Source organism: Pinus tabuliformis, chromosome 4_1 (assembly GCF_031772625.1).
Source record: "Pinus tabuliformis cultivar Carrire ecotype Pingquan chromosome 4_1, CPIR1, whole genome shotgun sequence".
In the NCBI taxonomy this organism is placed as follows: domain Eukaryota; kingdom Viridiplantae; phylum Streptophyta; class Pinopsida; order Pinales; family Pinaceae; genus Pinus; species Pinus tabuliformis.
This window is the reverse complement of record NC_142303.1, coordinates 392,542,821-392,561,055: the sequence shown is the minus strand read 5'-3', so window position 1 is coordinate 392,561,055 and position 18,235 is coordinate 392,542,821. Positions and strand designations below refer to the sequence as shown.

Below are 18,235 nucleotides of genomic sequence, written 5' to 3'. Positions count from 1 at the left end.
CCTTCTGCACCTGTTCCACCTGAAATCAAACCAACTGTGAATTTGAACCAAGATGATGCCAATAATGCATTATTAGAAGAATATATGCTCCCCCTGAACCTGTGCCAGATGGTCTCTGTCAGATCCATATCAAACTCTTTTCATCCTGAGCCTGGCCCCACTGCTTTTCTTCAAACCAACATATACGCGACTGTACCTTAATAAATCGGCGTATGTACGTGGATCCTCCTCATTGAACTCGTGTACAACCACTTTTCTCTGAAACAGACAAGATTCAACAGCAGGATGCTGCATCAACTATCCCCAGCTTTTGTCTGAGGTATTCAAATGTCTCCCTGGGCAGTGGTTTGGTGAGTATATCAGCAACTTGTTCCTTAGAGGGAACATACTCCAATTTAACCTTTTGTTCAAATACTTGTTCCCGGAGAAAATGATACTTGATAGGTATGTGCTTAGTCTTTGAATGCATGACAGGATTCTTTGAAATGTTGATTGCACTTGTATTATCACATAAAATGGAGATAGGTGGAGTACAAGTGATTTGCATGTCTTGCAATGTTTGCATCATCCAAAGGAGTTGTGTGCAGTAAGATGCAACAACTACATATTCTGCTTCAGCTGTAGATAGTGCAATTGAACTCTGTTTCTTGCTGAACCAAGATACTAATCTAGGACCCATGAAGAATGCACCTCCACTAGTGCTTTTTCTGTCATCCACGCTACCTGCCCAATCTGCATCTGTATATGCATGAAGTGTGAGATCTGTACCTCTGGGATACCATAACCCATAGTTTTGAGTTCCTTGAAGATACTTGAAAATTCTCTTGACTGCTTGAAGATGAGTTTCCTTTGGGTTTGCCTGATATCTCCCAACTATTCCCACTGCATGCATAATGTCTAGTCGAGTACCTGTTAGATAGAACATACTACCAATCATGGATCTATAGGTTGGTTGGTGTACTGCTGCCGATTCATCATTTGCGCTGAGGCTGCATCCTGTTACCATAGGGGTACATATTGGTTTTGATTCCTCCATCCATATTTCTTCAAGATTTGCTTGAGATACTTGGTTTGTGATAGAAAAATGCGGTCTTTGTTTTGTTGGATTTGTAAACTAAGAAAATATGTGAGTTCACCAAGCATGGACATTTCAAACTCCTTTTGCATTACCGAGGCAAAATTTTGACTCATGTCTTCTTCATTGCTACCAAAGATGATGTCATCAACATACACAACAAGTATTAGCAACTTTTCATTATCAACCTTTATATATAGATTGCTATCTATGGAACCTTTTGTAAAACCTTGTTGATGGAGGTATTTATTCAAGCGATAATACCAAGCCCTTGGAGCCTGTTTAAGACCATAAAGAGACTTTTTGAGTCTGCATACAAGCTTTGGATGATTTCCAAGGATGAATCCATCTGGTTGCTCAATATACACTTCTTCATCCAAGTCTCCATTTAGAAAGGCAGACTTCACGTCCATTTGAAATACTTTGAACTTCTGAAAGCTAGAAAGAGCAAGGAACATCCTTATGGCCTCTAGTCTGGCAACTGGTGCAAAAGTTTCTTCAAAGTCTATGCCTTTCTGTTGAGCATACCCTTTACAAACAAGTCTGGCCTTGTTCCTAATCACATCTCCATTTTCATTTAGCTTTTTTTTGAAAATCCTTTTTGTTCCTATGACATTCTTATCTTTTGGTCTAGGAACCAACTCCCAAGTGTTATTCTTTTCAATCTGCCTCCTTTTGCCCCAGAATTTGAGTTTCTGGATGATTCTTCTGAACGTACCTGGATGGGGTCTTTTCTTCTATCCTTATTTGTTCTTCTGGTGCCTCATGGGTTTCTGCTTCATCATGAATCTGATTTGATGTTGATGGATAGTCCTCATCATCTTCAAAATCTTCTGATTTTACCTGCCTAGGAGTGTTTCCTTCTTCATCAACCACTACATCAGTACTTTCAACAATTTTTCCAAGTCTTTTATTGTAACACTTGTATGCTTTGCTATGGGGAGAGTAACCAAGGAGAATGCCTTCATCTGCTCTAGGTTCAAACTTGCCAAGGTTTTCATCAGTCTTTTTGATGTAGCATTTGCTCCCAAAATTTTTGAAGTATTTTACCGTGGGAGTCTTACCATACCACAGTTCGTGAGGAGTCTGAGTGCTGTTTACCCGGACGTTTGTCTTGTTGAGAATAGTAACTGCAGCAAATGCGGCTTCACCCCAGAAGGTTGCGGGAGTTCCAGACTCATCAAGCATAGCACGAGCCATTTGTTGAACCGTTCTGTTCATCCTTTCCACTACTCCATTTTGCTGAGGAGTCCTTGCAGTAGAGAATTCCCTCCTTATTCCATGTTCTTCACAAAAATCAAAAAACTCATTCGAGGTAAATTCTCCTCCTCGATCAGACCTGAGGCATTTGATTCTGCGATCTGATTCGTTTTCCACCAAGGCTTTGAATGATTTGAACTTTTCGAAAGCTTCATCTTTATGCTTCATAAGTCCTATCCAACACATCCTGGAAAAGTCGTCAATGAACAATATAAAGTATTCTTCTCCTCGAGGTGACCTTTTCCTAGATGGACCACATACATCAGTATGGACAAGTTCAAGTGGCCTGCTAGCTGATCCTTCCTTTTCCGGGAAATTAGTTCTGGTTTGCTTACCAAATTGACATGATTTGCATATTGTATTGTCTGGAATTCTGATGTCAGGTAGATCACGAACCGCCTGATATTTGCATGCTTTCCTTATTTGTGAGAAGCTTAGGTGCCCCAATCTTCTGTGCCATAGCCAGTGTTCATCATTCTTGCTTAGATAGCATTGTTGTTGTCCTCCCTTGAGTATATACAAATTATTTGGAGTTCTTATGCCTTTGATCACTGTTTCTCCTGTATCAAGCTCACGAACAATGCATCCATTTGATCGAAATATTACTTCATTTCCTTGATCACACATTTGACTGACACTTAATAAATTATGCTTTAAGCCATCAACATACATAACATTTCCAGCCTTGACCTTTTCTTTCAAAAGAACAGAGCCTTTACCTTTTATGAGTGCAGGGGTGTCATTTCCAAATGAGACCTCCTTTTCCTTTTCTAAGGCACTATATGACTGAAGTTTATCTTTATCACCTGTCATATGTTTTGAGCATCCACTGTCGATGTACCATTGTTTTTCCTGCCCTTCCGCATATAAGGCTATCCCACATCTTTCTAGTAGCGGTTCTTTCTTTTTCCATGTTTTGGGACTTAATGAGGCTTGCTCCTTCTGAGTTGTTTGTTGAAACCTACTCTTGCATTCAGAATCTTCATGACCGAAGTTGTTACAAATAGAACATTCTATTTCATTTTCAAGTGCAGAAAAGTTATTGTAGGTCCTTTTCATGATCCTAGTCATACTCCTTTGTTTTTGAGCTTCTCTAGTCATGATTGTCTTGTAGGAAACACATTGAGCTGCTTTGTGACCAAAGTTATGACAAGAGAAACATTGGCCATTGAAGAAACTCCTGCGATTATCAAATCTACCAGCCAAATGATTGTAGTTTCTATTGACATCCATTCTTGAGGCAAATTGAGAATGATTTACCTGTGGTTGGTTGTAGCTTCTGTTCATCCTTAAGTTAGATTGTCCCCGATTTACCTGGTGATCTCTATTGGGCCTTTGCTGTCGATTTTCAACTTGCTCACTTCTCCTTGCAACTTCAAGATAACTTTTGGAGGTAGATGGTTTCTGTGCTTGAGATGTTTCTTTGGTATACCCAAGACCTGTCTTGATTAGAGGAGAACGCTGCACTTTGATAATCTCATCTAAAGTTTCAGATCCTTTAGCAAATCTAGGATTAAGAGCTTTCGTTTTCTCAATGTCCTTTCTAAGTCCCACAATTTCACATTCTAACTTTTCATTGTGTTTCTCCATTTCAACAAGTTGGGATGTCAGAGTATCTATAATCATATTTTTCTCTTCTAAGCAAACTTTGAGTTTAGAAATTTCTTCATAAAGACTTTCTTCATCTATAGCATCCAAAAAATCATCATCTTCCAAAGCCATTAAAAGTCTATATTCATTACCTTGTTCATCTTCATCGCTATTTGAAAGTCCATCACTGTCTTCATGTGTGTAATAGCTCTTCTTACTTACATTTTGTTTTCTGTTCCATCTGACTGGTTCCTTACCTTTGTCAATCTTATCTTTATGAGGACACTTGGCAGCATAGTGACCGACTCTTCCACAAGCAAAACATTTGAAAGGTAGCTTACCTCTGAATCTTCCAGAAACCCGTTGAAGGTTCTTGACAAAATATGATTCTTCCTCTTCTTCCGACATATGTCTTGAGTCATTGTAACCTCCTTTCCCTGAGGCTTTGAATGCGGCTTCTCTCTTGCCTGATGGTCCCCCTTTTCTCATTTCATAAGCAGTTAGGATTTCGTGTAGCTGTGACATGGTAAGGCTCTGTAGATTCTGTTTTTCTTCTATGGCAGAAACTTTTGATTCAAACTTAGAAGACAAAGATCTTAGAACCTTTTCAACCAAAACAACTTCTTTTATTTCCTCACCCAAATTTTTCATACAATTAACAATCTCATCTATACGTAGGAAATAGTTAGCCACACTTTCATCATTGTACATTCTGAGATTCTCATATTGAATTTTGAGAGTTTGTAGTTTTGCTTGTTTTACCTGTTCATCTCCTTCATAGCTTAGAACGATCTTGTCCCATATTTCTTTTGCAGTTTTGAACTGCATAACCTTGACGAATTCTGATTGAGATAGGCTCACTAATAGAGTATTGACAGCCTTTGCATTTGTTTCATACTGCTTCTTACCAGCCGTATCTGTAGGAGTTGCTGATGGAAAGGTGTACCCTGTTTCCACAATATCCCAAACTTCTGTATCAAGAGATTGAAGATAGGCAGTGATTCTTACCTTCCAATAGACGAAGTTGCTTCCATAAAAAATCGGTGGCCTGATTAATGCTTCTCTTTCTTAGTTGCTCATGATGATAGATCTTCCTTCAAGCGATCAAGCTTCTTCTGAAGGACCTGCTCTGATACCAATTGTCGGAAATAATACTGAGGGGGGGGGGGGTGAATCAGTATTATCAGGTCAATTATTTTTCATTTCACAATCAAATTTGTATATGCTACTTCAGTTAGAAAATACCGCGTATGTACGCAACTTCAGTTAAGGAAACACGCGTATATGAGCAGACTTGTAAGTTAGATTATTCTTCAGATGTTGATCATTAATCTGTGCATCAAAACATATGAACAGTAACCAGGAACAGTAAAACAGAATAGGCAATCACACATAAGAACACCAGATATAAGGTGGAAACGCAATGTGGGTGAAAAGCACCTACTGCAATGTGTCTCTATCTTCTTTTAATTAGAAACTTCTTTTTACAATGTTTCTGTACTGGTGCAGACTTATATCAGTACGCAGGCTTCAACTTGCAGAAGGTTACAACCTTCTCTCGTTATCCAACTTCTCTTGGAAGGGAGCTACAATCCCCTTAGCTCTTGTACTAGTTGAGGTACTAGTACGTAGGTGCTGACCTACAGAAGGCTTCAACCTTCTCTTTTCTTCCAGGGACCACGTTTCATAAATTTTCAGACTGGATCCATGAATATCAATCAAACATCAAGTAGATCTGCAACAACCAATCTCCTTTGTACAAATACTGAATCAACCAATAACTTCTCAGAATGTTGTAACCAGAAAATAGTACCAGTAATCAGACACCAACTCTGAACCCAGAATACCGCAACAATAAACAGAAGCAACTAAAACATATTTCAAGAGACGTACGCTACTTCACCAATAAAAACCTGCGTACATACGCAGATATACCAAATCCAACCAGCGTATACGCAGTCTTCACTTGCTTAACCTGCGTGTATACGCGCCTCCGCTGCGTCGAACCTGTGTACAGATCTATAAAAGATAATTTATCCTTTTACTTAATCAGACATCGGTTATACCCAGATTATCAAATTTATAGATCTAATCATGCGCCAAATATAATAGATCAAAATCATACAATGATACTACTACTCAAGCCTTGAGTTTTTGACCCATCAATAAGACTTATCCCTGTACTTGCGCTCAGGTTCTTCCTTGATTCAGATTCAGCTATGCACCTTTAACCAATCACCAGTATTCCAGATCTTGCTCCTCTCAAGATATTCAACACATAAGTCAATGCACTTGCCAAATGATCTCCTTCCCTTTTATAGTCTAGGTCGTACTCAAACCATGGTCCAAAACCATAGAGATCCAATACTAGGGACCCAATACTTGGGTTTAACACTTAGAATGCAATACCAAGGACCAAAACCATAGGTTCAAATATGTCGGACTAAATATCATGGACCAACCATAAGTTTTCCCACATGTACGCGCTTTTCTTTGCATGAAAGTGCGTGCATCCGTATACGCGCCTTCTGATCGGTACAAACGCGTGTATACGCGACTTTGTTAAGATGAACCTGCGTATACCTCATTTTCTTCCATTCTGAGAGCCTGAACTGTGATCTGCCCTTTGAGTGAGTTGCCATCAAGGACAACACCTGTGCCATAGTGCCAAACCTGTGCCATAATGCCAACACTACTTGATCTCTCAGCCCATTCACTGCCATCTTGCTGTTCTTCCTTCGACTCCTCTGAGTCTCTCAACTTCCTGTCTGGAAGTTCTTGGTTCGACTCCCTCTGAGTCTCGATTTCCCTTTTGGAAATCCTTCCTCCTTGGTCTTGCCATGTTAGGTACTGTTCGGACCATAGTACCCCAGCAGCTTCACTCCGTAACCTACTCACGACCTCCTATGCTCCAGCAACTGAAGGATTGAGCCACTTGGCTCTGCGCAATCCCGACACTGACAAAATCTACACCTGCTGGCCACAACATCGATCCTTCCTGGTTGAGAAAGATGATCGGGCACTGCGTAGGTCAATTTTGCTCCTCTTTGCCTCTGCGCTGACCCTTCTCTTGGCTCGAATTGATGACGCAGTTTCTCTACGTCACTCCTTCCTCTGTTGCCTTCTACAAGGAACAACTACTGTCACTCAAGACCACTGTTTCTGTTGCTACTGCTTTGCTTGGCTGATGCCTTCAGTTATTTTGTGATCTGCAACCACGTTCTGATACCATGTTGGAATTTCTAAGTTTAACCCGTTAGAAATTCTTCCTGTACTATTTGATTTATTTCTTCCTACTTGTTCAATTGTTTAACAAGTTATTTACCATGTAAATACTGAAAATAAATACAAGTACAATATCAACAAATACAGATCATCAATTTAAAGTAAACAAGCTTACAAGTGAAACCGTTGTTTTTGGACTAATGTCCCCGGAAAAACCTAATGCGGGAAAACTGGTGCAACTATTCAGAGGGTTTTATTATTATGCAGTTTCATAATACAACTTGGGTGCTAGAAATAGCTCACCCAATAGAGAATGCCCTCGGCAGTAGTACCTCTCAGTCGGAGACAGATATTCTGGTTAAATTATCGGATGAACGATCCCACAGCAACAATGCAGCGTCTACTGCTCTGCGTCACTTTGATAGGGAGTACGTCACCCTATCCATCTCTCCAACTCTCAGTCTGTCCCACAAAATTCTCCCAGTGTTGCCTCTAGGCTCTGCGTCAGCTTCTTTGGCCCTGCGTCAGCCTCTTTGGGCTCAGCGTCAGCGTTTGGAGCCTTTGCGTCAGCCTTTGGAGCCTCTGCGTCTCACACGCTGGCCCTCTCTGGCTCTGCAAAGCTCTTGGCTGCCTCTGTGTGGCCACTGGATGCCTCTACATATCCTCTAGCTGGCTTTGTGACAACCTCTCCCGGCTCTGCTCTGGTCCTCCTGGTACTCACTCTGCCTCTCTACTATGTATTCACTGCTCCTCAGTTGCAAATCAGATCACCTCACTCGATTTCGTCAGCAAACCCTGCCCCAGAAAATCGGATTCTTGATCTCTCTTGGTGTGTATTCCAACCGACCCTCAAGCCTCCTCTTATACTTTTCTCGTTGGTCCATCAATGACCGAGATTAAATCTCTAATCAACTGCTAAGATTAGATTTGGCTTGATCCATGAATTTTGGAACATTCTAACCCGGTTTTATATTAATACTCATTAATATTTTATTTTTCCTAAGTTTAGACTCCATTAAAAATATTAATTATTTTAATATCTCCCAAATCGGTTAGAATCTGCCCAAACCCTTTCTGGGTCTTGGAGATCTCATGTGCTTTAGCCTCTCTCCACCAATTTTCATGGCTAGAGCACATCCGATGCTACCCGAAATCAAAAGAATTTTGATGTATGGTTATTGGTCTATCTTCTCTTGGAGCTTCTCTACTGTCGTTTGTGAATGGTTCAATATACTCTACTGCATGTAAGTACAAAATTTTGATGTTATTCTTGTTATTTTTTGTCATATATGTTGGATTGGGATTTTCGTTGTTTTCGCAATAATGGTTGCATGCAATTATTGCTTAATATTGTGGAATTGTTTCTAATATATTGTTCTCTCCATATATGGGCCATGTAGTGTGAGCGAAATCTTCTAGGGGTAAAATTTGACCTTAATAAGCCATTCCTCTTGTGCATTTGAAGTATAAAAGCTGCAAGATTTCTTTCACTTGACCTAGAGGGTTTGTGAAGTAATTTTGAGGCCTCCATGACTGGGAACCAAGAAATCTTACACATAATCAACATAGACTCCATGCTCCCAAGGATTAAGGCACTGATCTACCAAGGTGGTCACTAAAACTCTTATTCCTTCACCTTCTCCCAAGTCTAGCCACATTGGGGTGCCTAGGGCATTAATTTCCTGATAAACTAGCCACTAAAAAAATTCGATCTCCTAGGTCTCCTGTGCTAGCCTTTCCTCTAGCTCTCCTCCAAATTTGAAGAGATTTCAATGGTGGGGTTGGGAGAAAAGCCAAGCCCTAGCTTTGGGACCAAAACTTTCCCTGCCATTCCCAAGGCTAGCATTTCCTAGGGTCAAACCAACATCTTTGAGTAATAATACTTTCTTTGATCCTCTCTCCACCTTGTATAGGGTAATAATATCATTCGCTGCTACATTCCTTCCTCATAGCCTAGATTGGGTGCACTTTGTTGATTTGCGTTAGCATCAGATATGCTCTAGACCTCAAATTTTGCAAGGATTGGGCACATGCATTCCAAAGAACCGAGAAACCGTTATATTAAAATAATTAATATTTTTAATGGGGTTCCTAAGTCTAAGCTTAGGAAAATTAAAATATTAATGGGTATTAATCTAATTGTGGGTGAATCTTCTAGAAAAGGACGGAAATCAAGTCAAAACGATTTGAACCTTTGATTAGGAGTTAATCTAGGCCGTTGGTTGGTCAATAGGGAGATATAAGAGAGGGCTTGAGGGTCCTTTTGAAACCACACCAAGAGAGATTAAGAAATTGATTTTCTGAAGTGAGAAGTTCTCAGGAGGAAAATTCGATTGAGGAGATTTCTTGCAGCAGAGGGGCAGGGATAGCTTCTGGAGAGAGTGATTTTCTGAGCCAGAGACTCATCAGCAGAGAGAGGCAGAGGGTAATGCAGCAGTGGTAGTGCTGAGCCAGAGTGGCTGACGCAGAGCCACGTAGAGGCAGTGTAGAAGCTAGTGAGGAGTTCGAAATTTGCATAGGGAATTCGAGTTTCAAAAGCTGGGAGCCGGGGTGTGAGACTAGGAGGCAAAAATCAAATCTCTTGGGTAACAAATCAACCAGCCAGAGGAGTGGCACAGTCCCCAGAGAGCTTGACAATGGGCTGATGCAGATATTGCACAGAGGCAGCTAGAAAAGCCGGGGGCAATCAATATGGGGCTGGATTAGCCATGATTTCCAGTAATAGTGTGAGGTAACCTCACAATTCTTTCTGCCAATATTTCTCTCTGAAACTAAATAACCCTGTGAGGTATTCAGGGATTTATTCAAAATTTGCTACTGCTTAATAATAATAAACCCTCAGAGTTGCTGCACTCGTTTTCCCGCATTGGGTTTTTCCGGGGACTTTTGTCCAAAAATAACGGTGTCCTATGTGTTTGTACTTCCTTGCTTAGTTTCTATTTTTCAGAATCATATTTAATTTGGTGTAGGCTGCTTCAGTAATTTACTTCAATATTTCAAGAAGAATTCTGAAATAAGTTTGTAATGTAATTTACGATCTAGGTGAAGTAGATTCAGCTGGTTGCAGTAGGATTCCAGAGCCTGTTAGATCTAGGAATTTTCACACACTTGGCCCCGTGTGGTCACACTCCTTTGAAAGACCATTCTTTGAGAACCATCCGGGATACCAATTCTAAAAAAGGATTTTAGGGATTGGGAAACTCCTTCACAAGTCTTATCCCATAAGCCTAACCCTCAAATCCTCTCTTCCTTTCCCTAGATTACCTAGTACCTTGCTTACAAAGCAAGTAATATTTATCCTTCAAATTTTGGGAAAGGGTTTATTTGGGTCGCTCATATCCATTGACTTATCCTTCATGGGTGACTCCATACATACCGGGTATCCTCCCATCGGTGAAAGTCCGTAAATAGAAGGGAGCCTTAGCTGAGGTGACAGTGGGCTAAGTCTCCATTTGTTGCCCTTGGCCTAGCATTTGCCCTATTGGGATCCCCCTTAGGTCCCCTACTAGTTTGAGCAGTAACAAACACATCAATCATAAGTGAGGGATTTTGGAAGTTTTAATGTTAGGCATCCATCATTATTGAATATTCGTAAGCCCAAGGTCATCGTTCATAGGCCTTTTTTGGGGAGGCTTTCAACTTTTCTTTAATAACTTGAACTATTAATTGAGCCTCTCCTTTCAATGGGCCTTGGAAATCACATTATATCTTTCCATTGATCCTATCATTCAAGTGATTTCCTCCATACCGGGACTCCTCCCATTAGTGAAAGTCCATAAAGAGCAGGGGAAATCGACTAAGGTGACAGTGGGTCCTTGTCTCGTTGTTGCCATTTGGTATAGTAGTTGTTTGTTAGGTACTCCTCCTAGGGCCTTTGCTAGATTGAGCGGTAACAAAGTCGGACCAAAAAACTGGTTTACGAAAAACACCTAAAATATTCAAATTTTAAAGAGAAACATATATATTCATGTGCATCCATATGAATCCAAACCATTTATACACAAATAAGCAAAAGTTCTCATTTATATAGCATGTAAGGGTGCACGTAATTAAAATAGCATCGAGTGCAATCCATCTCTGAATTGAAACATCAACAAACAGGGTTTAGATGGCCTCTAACATCCAAAAAAATCATGCTACAACAAATACCTACATATGATCAAAATCATTACTTATATTGGGATCTTCGTCATCAATATCACCCTCTAAACATTAAAATAAGATAGAAAATCTGTAGCATGTCAAGTCAAGATTTTGTTTGAGTAATGGGTACATTATTAGTGGGGTCATGATAGAGGAGTTCGACAACCAATTCCACTAACTGTTAACATCAAGGTACATAGAGGGCTTGGTGCTCTTGATTAAATACTAGTTCCATACCTTCGTACATGACAAAATCCAATGGAAACGTTGCAATCTCCCCGATCCTGAAATCCTAGAAAACTGTTAAGTCTTGCATAATAATAATAGGGCCATATGCTTGAATAATAGGTTTCCCCACACAAAAATCCTTGAAACTCAAAAGGGGTGCTTTTGGGTGTCCTCCCTCTTGGGGGGGGGGGTTGCACCCAGAAGCACCCGTTTTGGGAGACTTTTCCCCAGGTGCCCCCTGCCCTAGGTGCGTGGGAAGCATGGGGTGCGTGCACCCTACACTGGAGGATGCGTCCCCATGGAACACTGGAAATTTGTTAGATATTGCAATTTAGAAAATGTTATTCACTAAAGGGGGCCAAGTCCCCGAGGGGTCAAAAACCCATATTTTATTTTATACAAAAAATTAATTTTCAGCAAGTTGGAAATCGATTATTCATCTCAAATAATGATGAATCAATGCACAAAATTGAGAAAAAGACAAGGGTTTATGAGTACTTACCTTGAAGATCAAATCCTTGGGTGAGGGTTTCACTTACAAGGCAACATTTGCTGTTGTAAATTTAATTTGCAGACCTGTAAAACTCTTGTAGAACCATTTGAAATGCTTCAAACTAGCGTTTCTAACTTTATACGCAAGACGAGCAAACTATACCTTTCTTGGGTCAAATGGATATGATTAAGGCATAACCCAAGTGACAAAACTAGTTCAAAAGAAATTTAAGCTCAAGCTAATGAAATATTTTTGTATTTTTATATACTTTCTGATTTTTATGTTTTATGTTTTATAAAACAGAAATTTGGAAAAAGTTTTGGATTTTTAGTAGGTGGTTAGTGAGGTGAGGCTTACCTTGGCATTGCAGATGACCTCTCTCGATGTCGGATTGTGATCACAACCCCTTTTAAATCAACCTTCTATTTGTGGACTAAGATGTGAGTTTGGAGTCGAAGAGACTAGTCGCCCTCACTCTTGTCAAAGATGATTTGCTAGTGGCCAAATCTAACTAAGAGCATTTTCCTCTTGGAATACCTTTGGTTATTGTATCAATTATGGTATTAGGAAAGATCTTGTCTTTGATGAAGAAACCCCTGATAAGGGTTAGTCCAATGGTTAGATTTTGAAAGCCTTAATCTAACAAAGGGAAAGTGAGGACTAGCTCCCTAGCCTTTCTCTTCCACGTGACTATGTAGCCTCTCAATGGATCGATCCACAAACTTCATGTGATTTGGAACAACTTGCAAAAATCTTATGAAGAACAATTTCTAATGATGGCTAAAAAAGGAAATAGGAGTATCAATTCCCAAGACAAACTGTTTGCACAAAAGCAAGTTCTTATTATGGGATGATGTTCTCGCAATTCACAACACACAAATAGAATGTGGAACTAGCCTTATATAATTTTTTTCTAATGGTTAGTTTGAAACCCTCTCTCAAAAATACTGATTTGACTTGTCATCCACAATTCAGATACCGTGTTTACAATGAAGAATAGTTTTTATAATGAGAAAAGTCCCTTAGGAGGGGTTCAATTTGCTTCCATAGGCCAAAATAAATTGAAGCAAGTACTTCCATAGGAGGGTCAAAATTGATTGAAAGAGGCTCAATTTGGCTTTATTTGACTTGATTTGCTTGAAAATAGGTTCACTTGCTTGGTGAGAGGCTCGCTCTAGCATCCAATGACTATATCTTGTCCACTTGAGGTCCAACATTCACTTGGACTGTTTTTTACTTCTTCAATTTGACCTTGGAGATGATTGTTAGCTACTTGAAGGAAGTTGGCTTGGTCCTTTGGCTTAAATTGGGAAGCTTTTCCACACTTTTGTTTGGTAACTTGACTTTTATTGGGTGATTGACCTTTTTCCTCATTAACTTAGCCCCAAGGACTAGATATGACCACCTCAATGGCCTAATAAAGCTGACATGTGTGGGCCAGCCCTTCATTTAATGAGTCACGCTGGTAGATCTTCAATGCTTTCCATGATTTAAGGAAATGGGCACATGGGTTTGCTTGGAATATTTTTTACGTGACTTTTGACATAAGATTTGCCTCATTCCATGAAATATGGACCCCTGTATGCCTTCCGTAGCCCACATGTGCCACAAAGAGGGGGATGACCATCTTCAACTGGGAATATCTCCTTGATGCCTTCACATTTTGATAAAATTCACATGTGGCATGCCAAGTAGATATTTCCGAGCATGATGAGCCTTTTTTTGGTTTTTGTGACTTCAGAACCTTGTGCGTTGGGATTGGTGAACTGCCTCGAGAAACGTAAAATTCTGTGAATTGTGAGACTGCCATGTTGAACAATTGTAAAATCATAATGCACCAAAACCAAAGAATGCATATAGACTCTATGACACATTGGCCATGTGGGACAGACATAGGTGTGCTCAAGACATGGGTTGGACTGCTCTACATAGTGCAATGACCCCTACAAAACCAATGGTTTCTCTAAACCATGTGTCCAGGTAGGTCCAATTCTACACAGGATGAAAGAACCTAAGAGTGGAGTCTTAAAGGACTGGGCATGGCCGACCATAATAGGCCTAGGATACCATGATACATAACATCACATGGCCTATAAGGCTTTGACTTGCATTCTTTGGGCTTACAATGGTGTTTCCAAATGAAAAATTGCATATAGGTACCCTTGCTGAAATGATGGGTGACAATACTCTTTGAGAAACATGCATCCACTTGCATGTCTATGTGTGAACACCACTATAAGTGCCATGTATGGCTTCCTTATTTGTCACAAGTTGCTCATAGACTCATTAAAACGTTGTAAGATTTGGAAACTTGTAATGCCTTGATTATTCTTTCCTACTTAACTACAACTTAGGCATGCAAATATGGTAAGTGTTCCTCTTTAATGGCCATTTTGTAGAAGCATACTATAAGTGCCATGGATCGATTTTTCATTCTATAGGTAGCCTATATGGTTATGCAATCCTCCTTGCATTTAAACTCCTATGAACTTGAATAATTTTTCTCTTTGGTTGCTGTAAACTTCTATGAAAATAGATATATGAGCAATAAATAGATGAACATACATGTGAAGCATGCCTATATGTTATTGTTTGACAAGGAATATTGTTTTCAAGTGCACGTGAGTGTTTTCAAAGCATTTGTTAGAGAAGAAGAAGAAAGGAGAAGACACGTAGCAAGGGTTACAGTGGAGCCCCATTATTTTTTGTGAAAGCAAATCTTGGATAAGTGGTTGTGATGGAGGGGACTCTAATCTGTGAAATTTGCCAAAGCATTGCACCTGGCCCATCCACATGAGACAGTTCCTCTAAGAGGTAAATCAATCCTTGAGGGGCAAGCATGTCAAAGTGGGAATTGAACCTGAGTGGGATGGATAACAACACTCCATGTTAGCTACCAAGGTACAAAAATTCTCCTATGGGTGCCACTCATTGGTGGTGGGTTATATACCAGTTGAACTGGAAGGAAGTACAAGGCTCTGCAAGAGGTTTTACCAGCAAAGGCTGGATGGAAGCTATTGCTCCCTGAATTATCCTTGCTGTATGCATCAAAATTTTAATTCCACTGATAATTAACACAAAGTTAAAGATAACGATAGGATAAGATAATTTTAATAATGTCCAATGAATCTCTGCAAAATTAGGTCAATGGGACTGAAGGATACATCCAGTATGAGTAAAATGTGGGAGTGCAAATGCAACTCCTACAAAATGCCAAACCTAAATTTAGGATAAAATGAAGTAAAGAAGGATACAACAATAGGAAAGTCTCATAAACACGTATATAACCCGATCAAAAGCCTCCAGTGATATTTTCTTTGCTAAATTTTGATTATTTGCTGAATAAGGTTTCTCTTTTGGCAGGGTTTCTTAATGCATTCCAGGCTTTATCATTAACAGAATTTGGCGCAAGTCGTACTTCAGATGTTGCATTAGTTGTGGGCCAGCCTGTTTCCTCTCCTTTCAACTCCTCGTTGTTTCACTTAGCTGTTTCAACAGCTCGTGCCGAGGAAAAGGACAACAATCTTCTGCCTGTGGCTCCTGCCCCTAGTGCTGCTCCTGATGCATTGATGCCATTGCTTGCTCCTTCTCCCACACACCCTTTCTCTCCAAATGGAACTGTGCCAGTCTTATCAGGTAAATTCACTCTTCTTCCTAATGGTGTTAAGCATACATAGTATGAGGACATATCTGTGTTTTTCAAGAGTGTAGGCAAGCATTTTTTTGAGAGAACACTGCTTATTATATTGCAGGGCTTTGTGCTTTCAATTTTTCAGCAGCAGCACATATAGTAAGTGAAACGGCAACTGACTGTTGGAGTTCACTTGCACCATATCTGGGCAATGTGATTTGCTGTCCACAGCTGGAGACAATGTTTCATATCCTTATTGGGGAGTTCAGCAAAGTCAATGGGCAGCTTGCTTTGAATACAACTACTGCAGATTACTGTTTTTCAGATGTTCAACGTATCTTGACTAGTGAGGGTGCAAATGGAAGTCTTCCTTTGATTTGTTCTGCTCAACCATCTAAACTCACTGAAGGCTCTTGTCCTGTTAAGAATGTAAAAGAGGTTGAACAAGCAATTAATGGGAGTAAACTTTTGACTGATTGCAAAACAGTGGATCCAGTGAAAAAATGCTGCAACCCTGTTTGTCAGCCTGCCATTTCAGAAGCTGCAAGAAGACTTGCTTTGAAGGTGCCTGGGTTATTTAGTCCAGATGATGTGCGAGTGTCACCCGTTCAACAATCTGTAGTGGATGATTGTGAGAATGTTGTCCTTCGATGGCTGGCAAGCCAGCTTACCTCAGACAAAGCCAAATCAGTTCTCAGAGTGCTTCTCAATTGCAATGTGAACAGAGGTATTCTTTTAGCAACCTACTTGCTCCCAAGTAGATTTTTATTTAAGTGCAAAGAACATAAATATTATTTTCTAACATGTGCATGATAAATATGTAATTTGGATCAAGAACTAACTTTTTATGGTTGGAAAAGGCTTATTGACAGTAAAAATGTGGAAGGAAAGTAGTGAATGGATATTGTGTGCAGTAACTACATTAGGTGGCCATACAATGTTTATATTTGTGTGAATTAAAAATGTCAAATGTATCTTTAAAAGTTTCTATATTTTATGTAGAAGAGGATGTCTACCTAAGAGCTAAATTGCAGTGCAGTGTTGGATATGAAAAAGAAAATAAGATTAATCCTCTCTTTCTGGTATAGTCATTTATATCTCTTTTATGTTGATAACACTTCAGCACCTAGGAATGTTCTGGACAGACAGTCTAAGTCTAATGGTCACTGCTTGTATTACCTAGCGCCATTGACCTATTCCTTTCTAATTTGTGGACATTAATAAAATTATCTTAACTTATTTCTTACTGTTTCTAGCATCTTCCTCAATTGTTCAAAATGGATACCACCTAATTAGGGCACTTCCTGACTGCTGATCGAAGAAAAATGGGTGAGTGAAATGCAGAAAAATACCCTGTTTTTTTTGTACAACCATCAACCTGCTTATTATAATGAAGCTATATAACCCAATGTTTGGTAGTAGATACTGTCAACCAGTATTCTTGCTTTTGGAATCTGGGTGATTTCAAACTGTGTTGTCTTCAGAGCTTCTTGCCCTTTGTCCAGCTTCACAGGGCAAGTGTTACAGGATCACCTTTTTCTGGTAATTTTAATATGAAGTCCTACAAATTGAATAGCAGGTCCATTTGTATCAGCACTGTCCTCACAATGGGATCTGACTGTTGAGCCTTGAATGGTTGTAGGGCACCCCAACCATTCCAGAGTTTGAACCTCCTTTAACTGAAAGTACTCTGCTTGATATCTACACTAGAAGTATTAGATGGAGGAAAATCACGATTTACTTGGCTGCAAACTTGCATAGGCACCTTACCCCCCAAAGCCAAGGCTTCATGTGGGCTAGTGTTACAGTGTCACCTCTGTTTGTTAATTTTAGTACAAATTCCTACAAAACAAATATCAAGTCCATTTGTATCACCTTTGCCACAAAATCTAGCACCCGAGTGGAAAGCCTCACTAGGCATTCTAGGTTAAGGGAAACAATGGGATCAACCATCATTATCACCTTAGCAGTTGTTTCCAAATAGGTCTCGAAAATTGAGTAATACAAGGATTCTCAGGTGAAATACCCTCGAAGGACTTCGCTAAATAAACACCCCAAAGTAATGTACAAATTCCTACAAAACATTTAACAAGTCCATTTGTATCACTGTTGCCACAAAATCTAGCACTCGAGTGGAAAGCCTCACTAGGCATTCTAGGTTAAGGGAAACAATGGGATCAACCATCATTATCACCTTAGTAGTTGTTTCCAAATAGGTCTCGAAAATTGAGTAATCCATGGATTCTCAGGGGAAATACCCGCCAAGGACTTTGCTAAATAAACAGCCCAAAGTAATGTTTAATATGGTAGGGCTCCAAGTGAAATGAGGTAGCGAGTTCAAAGAACATATGGCTAAGTTTAGAGTGCTAGGATAAGTCCTAGAGATGCACTCAAATAAATTCCAAACACATCCTACTTTAAATTTAATAATTGCTGTTATAAACTAGGGTTAGAATAAGGACAATTTACAAAATACACAACTTATAACACCAATAGCAAAACAATCCACAATTAATAATAAACAATGAATGATTAAAGGCTATTATAAAGAGGAAACTGTTGATTTTTCAAGTGCAAGGGATACAAGCAC

General features: G+C 39.7%; 1 protein-coding gene across 2 annotated transcripts in view; it reads left to right on the top strand.

Moving 5' to 3' along the window:
* The window catches only part of LOC149175945 (putative GPI-anchored protein At1g61900), a 210,475-nt gene that overhangs the window by 53,019 nt on the left and 139,221 nt on the right, over positions 1-18,235 (top strand). For both annotated transcript variants that reach the window (XM_089419800.1, XM_089419799.1), the window contains exons 2-3: positions 15,378-15,650; positions 15,767-16,372. In XM_089419800.1, the coding sequence (XP_089275926.1) occupies positions 15,378-15,650; positions 15,767-16,372 (879 nt within the window). The remainder of the gene's footprint in view (positions 1-15,377; positions 15,651-15,766; positions 16,373-18,235) is intronic.